This window comes from Salvelinus sp. IW2-2015, linkage group LG24 (assembly GCF_002910315.2).
Source record: "Salvelinus sp. IW2-2015 linkage group LG24, ASM291031v2, whole genome shotgun sequence".
NCBI classification, from domain to species: domain Eukaryota; kingdom Metazoa; phylum Chordata; class Actinopteri; order Salmoniformes; family Salmonidae; genus Salvelinus; species Salvelinus sp. IW2-2015.
The window spans coordinates 1,107,900-1,118,125 of record NC_036864.1 but is presented as its reverse complement, the minus strand read 5'-3'; the positions used below and the strand labels follow the sequence as shown (position 1 = coordinate 1,118,125).

The 10,226-nt window shown below is 45.7% G+C and overlaps 1 protein-coding gene across 1 annotated transcript in view; it reads left to right on the top strand.

Moving 5' to 3' along the window:
- Positions 1-2,736: 2,736 nt before the first annotated feature.
- Positions 2,737-10,226, top strand: part of tafa5a (TAFA chemokine like family member 5a) — a 165,698-nt gene continuing 158,208 nt past the window's right edge. The window contains exon 1 of the mRNA XM_023969735.2: positions 2,737-3,477. Within this exon, the coding sequence (XP_023825503.1) occupies positions 3,366-3,477 (112 nt within the window). The 5' untranslated portion in view covers positions 2,737-3,365. The remainder of the gene's footprint in view (positions 3,478-10,226) is intronic.

Sequence of the window (10,226 nt, the reverse complement as noted above, 5' to 3'; positions counted from 1 at the left end):
CTGGATGCAACACCATACAAAAGTATTTCTTCTGAAATCTCCAAGTGCAGCAGAGAACAAATTCTACCTGAGTAAGCTGATATGCATGGATGGATTGCATTTCTCATGGACCTCAGGATCATTTAGAATCAAAGTGAATTAGTGAGGTCCTGTTTGAACATTATAGTGTGCTCCAGGGGAAGTTTAGGTGCAGAGCTAGTATTATCTTCTCCACCCCCAGTCCTAGCCTTAACCATTAGTGGGGAAAATACTAAACAGACCCAAGGTCAGTGACTAGGAACAACTTCACCAAACACCAATAATACTGTAGCTGTAATACTATTCCTCTCTAATGGCCTGGCTCTGTTTTAACCATGGCTCATCACCTGCTGTTTAGTAGGTTTGCATAGTAAATCTCACCCAMCAGGAAGTGTCCTCAGTGGGCCTGCGTAGCTTAGCGGGCGACACGCTGAGTTCAGAGGCACTTCGCCATCCAGCCAGACCCAATAAAGAGGAAGTCATCACGTCTAGGCAGATCAAAGGGATAGCAGAGAGTAGCAGAGAGAGAAGGTCAGGTTGGTCTAAGTCTGCGTCGCCAATGGCACCCTTTTGCCTATATAGTGCACTACTTTTGACCAGGCTCTGGTCAAAAGTAGTGCACTCTGTAGGAAATAGGGTGCCATTTGGGATGCACCCTGTCACAGACGGATGCGTGAGGTAGCATCAGGAGAGGCTCCCTACTAAGTGGTGTATTACCAGAACAGAAGCACCACAGGGAGGGCGAGAAWTGCATCCCAAATGACACCCTATTCCCTTCATARTGCATCTAATATGGGCCCTGGTCAAAGGAGTGCACTGTATTGGGAATAGCCATCCATTTGGGACACAGCCTGGGTCTGGGTTTCATACAGAACAGATAAGCCCAGGACAGAACCCTGTCTTTGCACCAAAGGACACAACCCGAAAACTAATAACAAAACTTCAGGAAGGAGTCTGTAAAATCTGAAGATTGTGACCTGAGAATGTTTGAGAGCAGAATTAGTGTACTGGAATAGGGAGACATAGAGTTTTCAAACTCTAACACAAACTTTTAGGAAGAGAATACAAGAAGAGCTTTGGTCACACTTTCAGAATAACAAAATGCTAATTGAATGACTAATACCTGATTTTTGAATGAACTATATAGGCCTATTTCTGTATGGACGATGCTTATGTGATCAAGCTTCTTCCCGTCAATACTCAGAATAAATGTGCTGTGATCATGCTATTACAGGGGAATGCCATCAGTCATGGGTTGCAGCTTAAGCTACTCATTCACAACAAGGTTTATCTTTTCTACCATACCCCTGTTTATTCATCCCTAGTCATTTCTACCCTTATCAACAGACTGTACATTTGGCGCTTGGAAAAACCAATCAGAAAAAAGTGAGGGAGTTAAAAACATATGTAGGCCACACCTCCTGCCCTGTCTCCTGGCTGGAATTAATGCAGCGAGCGCTGGGTGAGTGTGCCTCGTGCCAAGGCGCGGCCAGGCCCGCTGTACCTGATCCACTGCCAGCATAGTGCGGGCACCGTGCCAACCGCTCTCTCTCCCTTCCCCTCTCTCTCTCTCTCTCTGGCTCTCATTCCAACTATCTATTCATGCACTGCTTTCCATTTAAAACAGGCTTAGAATTTTAAATGCTTAAGTCCTGATGTGGGAAGAGAGAGGGGGAGGGTGGAATTGATGTAGTGGAAAATAGTATTCAGACTCAGTGCTTGTCTGTTAGAATAACTAAGCATAACTCTGAGTTCTGGGTCTTTCAGATCACTGAAGTATGTAAGAGAGTAAGGCCCATAGAAATATAATACTTTTTCTAATAGGGATTCTATATTTATGGTAAGGCAGTATGTGGGCCCAGTTCATAGCGTCTTTGAATGGTTTGTAGGCCAATGCTAACCAAGAGATAGGCCTATAAACCACTCAAAGATGCTATGGCCCACACACTGCCTTATAGTAGAAATACAATCCCTACTATAAAAAAATATATAATATTTCGAATATAGGGCATTAATTAATTAGATATAATGAATCAGGTCGTAATTTCATGGTAATTAATGCATAGTGGCTCAAACCCTAAAAACAAAAATGTACAGCACTTCTCTTCTGCTATTCGACCATCGCTGGCGCTGTCCAGTAGACACATGGTGCTGATATGCAGTCGGGGCGCTGTCCAGTAGAAGTGGGGCTGAACTTCGAGTTATGGCCGGCTTGGACACAGTTGCCATGGGATATGTTTAGGCACTATCAATCAAGTAACGGCCTCTGACATTCTTGATATGTTTCTACACTATAGGACATAAACTATGTTSAGTAGAGATGAAACAATGTTGTGTTTGATATGTATGTGTGTGATTTTGATTATTTCCAGGAAATGCATTAACAGATACAGCCTGTACTCTAGCCTAAAAATCAACACACACACACGCGCCACCTGTGAGCATCCCAGTATGTGAGTTTAGGGWGGGCTGCTTGCTGTTTGTCCTGTACATACAGCAAGAACCACGTTATTAGATGTTTATTGGTGATAGATTTTTGATGTAGTTTTATTTTTCCGAACATTATTTTATTCCGGCGATATAACGCACATTCTAGTCTCAAAATCATTTGGAGGGAATTGACGACGCATCCTGCGCTCACTCTCTACTTCTCTCACACTCTCTCTCGTTATTTCTCTCTCCATCCTCCGTTTTATTCTACCAGTATAGAATAACGGCGCGCATGATGGTGATCATCTACAAGTTTGGGTTTGAGGACAGTCGATAGTGACGTGTGATCTCTAAGGACTTTCTTTCTAGGGTAGATCCCATATGCTATTCTTTATCAGTTTTAAAAGGACATTGTTGACGAACTACATATGTCCAGTGTTTTTCTTTACCTGGGAGCCTAAACGATTCACACATCCTCTACCACAGTTGAATTMGAGGAGCTTTACGACGTTGCGGTACACGTGATTGCATCTTTCAATCCTTTATAGCAATCATAATGGAGATCATACTGCGATTTCAGGATGCCAAACCTATTCTCCTGATTCTCCTGAACTAGCCTGTTACTTCTACAAATATCACTGAGAAGTGGGTTCTCTTTGGAATACGAAACATTTAATTGCGTCACATGTGAGTTCCCAAGCGTTCCAAGACACCTTTTTTTCGTCAGCTGTGAACCTCAAGAAGATGCTACATTTTTTACGCACCGGCTGCATAGCCATATGAGAGCTTTTGCAATGAGAGGTTCGTTCTCAACATGTTTTTTCCAAGGATTACACGTGGAGAGAGGCGCGTCGTAAGAGGAAGACCTGGCTGGTGAAATTACTTTTGATTTTTGTGAGAGGGTATCGCTCTGTTCAATGGCTCCGGCTTTGAGGTTGACTAAACGTAAGGATGCCAGCCCATGGCCAAGGATGTCTTCAACTTTCTGGGCTGTGATACTGTTGACCAGTCTCTTAATCATCTACTGCGGTAAGTCCTCTAGCTCTGGCTCGTTTTCCCTGGTCATATTGGTTCATATTGAGAGAGTGCTGCTGCCGTAGACTATAGGGTTACCGTGGTGTCACTGTCTACTGCTTTGGCATGAAAATTATGCGACAGCAATATCGGAAATCACTTCAAGGGTTATTGGTTTTGCCATTGCAGTCGAACTAATATCGTTTCAAAAGTAGGCTATTGGATAACAGTTCAGATCTCATGCAAGAACGCGCCCACGCACGTATGCACAATTACACACACACGCACGCACACACACACCACACACACACACACACACACGCACGCACGCACGCACGCACGGACAGGGACGCACGCACGCACGCACGCACACACACACACACACACACACACACACACACACACACACACACACACACACAGGCAACTAATAATTTCCTTATAAGGACACAGTTTATAATAAGACTAGCACACTCACTCTGTTGGATGTGTGGAATTGTCAAGTTGGTGGCATACTTCATTACCATCATCCTGTGGAAAGGGCAATCACGCATCAGCCACTGTTTGTGCTATTAGATCATTGCCGTATTTCACCTGGTTGCAGCTGGATTGCACTGGACTGTGATACACTCATTAGGTGGAAGCTTCTTCATCATCATCACATTTAAATGAAGAAAATACCATGAATGAAAAATCTACATTTTATCTCATCTTTATTTAGCCCACCCAGGTTAGTCTCATTGAGATAAAATGTCATCTAAGAGAGAGACATTCTTGGCCGGCCCTAACTCATCTGTGTATTCTGACCATGAAAGGATAGCATGCCATGCCAGTATTATTCACTTGAGAGTGATCTCCAGCTGGCACTATGGGTTATGTGTGAAAGCGTATGGGAAAGGAAGCATTCGTTGTGCATTAACCACGATAAGCGTATTACAAGCTAAGCCATTTTATTAGCACTTAAGCTAACGACTAGGGGCACATTTACCACACAAACAGATCCCTCCTTTTCGCTARAATTTCATTGAACGTACTTGTAATTTAGCAGAGCTTCTTATCCAGAGCGAGGTACAGTAGTGAGTGCATACATTTTCCTCCTGGGACCCGATGGGAATTGACCAACAACCCTGGCATTGCGAGAGCCATGCTCTACCAACTGAGCTACATGGGACTCATTTCCTCTCCTCTTCCAGGGTCTTAGGTTCATTATAGGCTGCAGCAAAAGTCGAGGAGGGAATTGAATCCGCTTTTTCATTTTCTTCTCTTTTGTCTTGAGAATGAACGGCCTGTGTGTTTCGATCACACAGAGACTGTGGCTGTTTAATCATTGGCCAGTGTTTCTCTGGATGTCTCAGATCAATGTGTGTCTGTGTGTGTAAGTGTGTGTGTAGAAACTATTCCTCTGTGGAAACCTAACGTAACAGGTGTAAAAGAAAAGCCTGAAACTAGATTCCCCACATATTCTGGTATTGACGAGATGAAGAAAAAATGTAGAGGGAGGTTCTCTTTTGCAATGTTGGCTGTTTGCTCTGGTCAGCAGTCTACAGAGCCATACTGATCCTCCATACTGTTAAACAGCTGTTTGTCTCTAACTTGATTTTACACCTGTTTCCTGTGTCCCTTTCCTTGATGATTTCTGACCTACCTGTTTTTGTACATTTCTTCCCTCCTGGCTTGTCTTTTCTACCATGGTCTGACTCCTTCCGCTGTCCCTTTCCTTGTCCTGGCTTGTCCCTCTTGTCTGTCCTTACCCGTTTCCTGTCCAGTCCTGTCCCTCTCGTCCTAGGCTGCCTCTACTGTACTCTCCTGTCTACCTTCACTTGTCTCTCCTGCACTCTTCCCCCTATCCAAAATGGCTTCTGAAGCAGTGCCCTGACCTACTTGTGGTCTCTGACATGAATCTCAGAACCTGACTGGACTGGCTTACCAACAGACCCCGTTACCAACAGATGGCATGCTTCTCTTCTGTGAGTCACAGAACAGAAATATAGCCAGAGCTGATCCATAATTGTTATGCTGGGTATGAGATGAAAGTACAGCCTGTGTGTGATTACATCAGCTGGATGAGAGGGTTTGGACTAGGGCTGGGCGGTGTACTGTATTTTACCGGTAGTGATGCACGGACCGGTATGGGTTTTTACTTTACCTTCTATAACGATATTTCAGTGTTTGGTTTGTTAAATGTGATACGCCACACTGGCACGTGTAATGTCCATTTTTTTAGTTGACTCCGTTTGCTACTCGAGGCGTCTCTCTCTCTCTTTCCTCCTGCATGTCGCTTCCCCATGCGCTTCCCACACCAAGCCCTGCCCCGTCACTCAAGTTGTGGCTCAACCAAACAACCACGGAGTCACGAGCACTTGCCATGCCGTCACACTGTATGCATGGTCAGATGCAACAAGATGTTAACAACAACATGGATTTCCACTTTGGTTCTTAATATAAATCCACAAGCGGTCTATATTTACACAATTAGTTTGTGTATCTTATTGTCTGCAAACAGCTAGTTTGTCTTTTCTTAGCAAGTTGTGAGTAAAATAAATTGTGTTAGCCGCTAATGTAAGTAAGCTGGCTAGCTAGCTTGCTAAATGTACAAATAGTCAAAGCAAACGTAGCTAGCTCATACAGCCTGATACCAGTTCTGGTGTAGGCAAAGATCACCATGTTGTTTGTGCAATGGTATCTTGGAAATCAGAGAGGAATAGGCAAAGCATAAATATGTTAGCTTGTGCTAGCTACATGAAATAAGAGAAAACATGTCATCTAACATCTAATTAGGGTCCTCTGGGAAACACTGACCAACACTTTGGTTCCTACTCTTTCACAATAGTTCCTCCCTGGCTTGGTCATTCATTGTCATGTCAAATAACAATATATTCAAAGTGCTGCCCACTCCACTGAGTATACAAACCATTAGGGACACCTGCTATTTCCATGGCATATACTGACCAGGTGAATCCAGGTRAAAGCTATGATCTCTTATTGATGTAACCTATTAAATCTACTTCAAACAATGTAGATGAAGGTGAGGGGACAAGTTAAAGAAGGATTTTTAAGCCTGGAGACAATTGAGACATGGATTGTGTATGTGTGCCATTCAGAGGGTGAATGGGCAAGACAAAATATGTACGTGCCTTTGAACTGGGTATGGTAGTAGGTGCCAGGCGCACCGGCTTGAGTTTGTCAAGAACTGCAATGCTACTGGGTTTTTCACGCTCAACAGTTTCCTGTGTGTATCAAGAATGGTGCACCACCCAAAGGACATATAGTCAGCTTGACACAACTGTGGGAAGCATTGGAGTGCCAGCATCTCTGTGGAATGCTTTTGACACCTTGTAGAGTCCATTCCCTGGCGAATTGAGGCTGTTCTGAGTGCAAAAGGCGGTGCAACTCAATATTAGGAAGGTGTCCAAATTGTTGGGACATTTAGTGTATTTTCCAGCTATAGAGTTAGAATAAGCATTCTATTTCCATGATTCCAACAGTTCACCATTTAATTAGGCCTAGATATTTTGCCCATATCATGCACAGTGGCACAGTGTGGAAATGCTAACAAATGAGTGCAGGAAATTACAGAATTCGTGAAATTGTTGTTGTTGGAGTTGGATTGAACAGAATAAAACCATCAGAATGGAGAAAGACCCATTGAAATCACTTTTAATTTGTGTGGCCACCCTAGGGTCATGAATTACCGTCACGCTCGTCATAATAACTGGACCAAAGCGCAGCGTGATCTGGGTTCCACATCTTTTTATTACCAGGTGAAACTCACAGCAAAACAAAACAATAAATAGCAAAACGAAATATGAAGATACTATAGTGCTCACAGGCAACTATACAGTACATAGTCAAGATGCCACAAAGCACAAAGGGGAAATGGCTGCCTAAATTTGATCCCCAATCAGAGACAACGACAAACCTCTGCCTCTGATTCGGGAACCATACCAGGCCAACATAGAAACATAATCACCTAGATGACCCACCCTAGTCACACCCCGACCTAACCAACATAGAGAATAAAAAGCTCTCTATGGTCAGGGCGTGACAACTACTCATGAAGCATATTTAGAACTTTTACTATTCAAAAACATAAAATACCATCAAATACCGTCACACTGTAAAGAATGTTACATATATATAATGATATGATATTTTGGCCATATCGCATTATAAGACTTCATATAATGTTTGTCAGGAAATGGCAGCATTAAAATAAGGACAATCTAGCCATATATAGCTTGGAAAATAACTGGCAAAATGTTTTAAGGCGGTACTTGTTTCTGAAAATCCTGTTACTGAATGCATATCTATAATCCGTAACTCCTTGTATAATCCTTGTATAATCCCGATTGTACAATCCCGATTGTATAATGTGTGGCTATCTGTATAGAAACCATCTGAGCCCCCCCCAAAAATCCAAACTGGGACCTATAACACAGCGGAGTTATAGGTGCCGGTTTGGAGAAGAGTTTTAGACGGTTTCTATACAGATATCCACACATTAAACAATTTGGATGGATGGACAAGGAGTTACAGATTATAGATATGCTTTCAGTAACAGGATTTTTGGAAACAATTACCCCCTAAAACAATTAGCCAATTATTTTCCAGGCTCATCATTTGTCACGGCTGTCGTAGGGAGGAGACCAAGGCGCAGCGTGATCAGCGTACATTCTTCTTTATTTAAAGAATGAACACTGAACAACACGAACAAAATAACAAAACGAACCGTGAAGCTAATATGGCTAGTGCAGACAGGCAACTAAACATAGAATAAGAACCCACAAAACCAAAAGGGAAAATGGCAACCTAAATATGATCCCCAATCAGAGACAACGATAAACAGCTGCCTCTGATTGGGAACCAATTCAGGTCACCATAGACATACATATGCCTAGACTTACAAACACCCTAGACATACAAAAAACCCTAGACAATACAAAACAAGCATACTCACCCTCGTCACACCCTGACCTAACCAAAATAATAAAGAAAACATAGATAACTAAGGTCAGGGCATGACAGTACCCCCCCCCCCCCAAGGTGCAGACTCCCGACCGCAAACCTGAACTTATAGGGGAGGTCGGGTGGGCATCTACCTCTCGTGGTGGCTCTGGTTCTGGACACCGCCCCCTCTTTACACTGATCCCTCCGCCTTTGTAAATCCGGATCGTGGATCATCGCGGAGGCTCTGGACTGCGGATCATCGACCGTAGCTGGAGACCCTGGGCTGGGACCGTCGCTGGAGACCCCGGGCTGGGGACCGTCGCTGGAGACCCCGGGCGGACCGTCGCTGGAGACCCGGACTGGGAACCGTCGCTGGAGACCCGGGCTGGGGACCATCGCTAGAGACCCGGGAAGGGGATCATCGCTGGAGGCCCCGACTGGGATCGTCACGGAGGCCCGGACTGGGGATCGTCGCTGGAGCTCCGAGTTGGGGATCGTCGCTGGAAGCTCGGACTGGAGATCGTCGCTGGAGGCCCCGGACTGTGGCCCGTCGTTGGAGTTCCGGACTGTGGCCCGTCGTTGGAGGTTCCGGATGTGGCCGTCGTGGAGGTTCGACTGTGGCCGTTGGAGGTTCCGGACTGTGGCCCGTCGTTGGAGGTTCCGGACTGTGGCCCGTCGTTGGAGGTTCCGGACTGTGGCCCGTCGTTTGGAGGTCCGGACTGTGGCCCGTCGTGGAGGTTCCGGACTGTGGCCCGTAGTTGGAGTTCCGGACTGTGGCCGTCAATGTGGAGGTTCCGGACTGTGGCCCGTCGTTGGAGTTCCGGACTGTGAAACGTCACCGGAAGCTCTGGATTGGGTACTGTTGCCGGAAGCTTTGGACTGGGTACTGTCGCCGGAAGCTCTGGACTGGGTACTGTCGCCGGAAGCTCTGAACTGGGTACTGTCGCCGGAAGCTCTGGACTGGGTACTGTCCCCGGAAGCTCTGGACTATGGAAGCGCACTGGAAGCCTGATGCGTGGTGCTGGAAATGGTGGTACCCGGGCTGAGGACATGCACCTCAGGGCGAGTGCAGGGAAGAGGCACAGGCCGTACTGGACTGTGGAAGCGCACTGGAGGCCTGATGCGTGGTGCCGGACTGGTGGAACCGGGCTGAGGACAGCACCTCAGGGCGAGTTTGGGGAGGAGGAACAGGAAGTACTGGACTCTGGAGGCGCCACTGGAGGCCTGGTATTGGTGGCACCGGGCTGAGGACACGCACCTCAGGGCGAGTCGGGGAGGAGGAACAGGACATACCGGACTCTGGAGGCGCACTGGAGGCCTGGTGCGTGTGTCCAGGGTCCTGCTTCATCCAGTATCTCCTCCATCCATTTCCCCATTAAAGCTGCTCCTCCTTTTCACGCTACTTGGCATCATTGTAGCCATCTAGGACATCCATGAGAGGTGTCCAACAGTATTAGGGCTAAAGAGAATCTAGTCTATTTTGTAATTAGCATATATTACAGAGCAATGTCATCGGACTTGGGTATTATGACCATAAACACACACACACACCGGTCATGCTCCGCGTGACACCTATTTCTCACGAGTGTGACCGTAAGCGGCTGAGAGGAAATAAATGGAAGGTCTGTGATTATGACTGTGACTCATATGGTAAATGTCTCTCAAATTAGCATCTCACTGGTGAGATCTGCACAAACACAGGCTGAGAGTGAGGAGAGAGAAGAGGAGAGAGAGAGAGAGAGAGAGGAGAGAGAGAGAGAGAGGAGAGAGGAGAAGAGAGAGAGAGAGAGAGGAGAGGAGAGGAGAGAGCGAGAGAG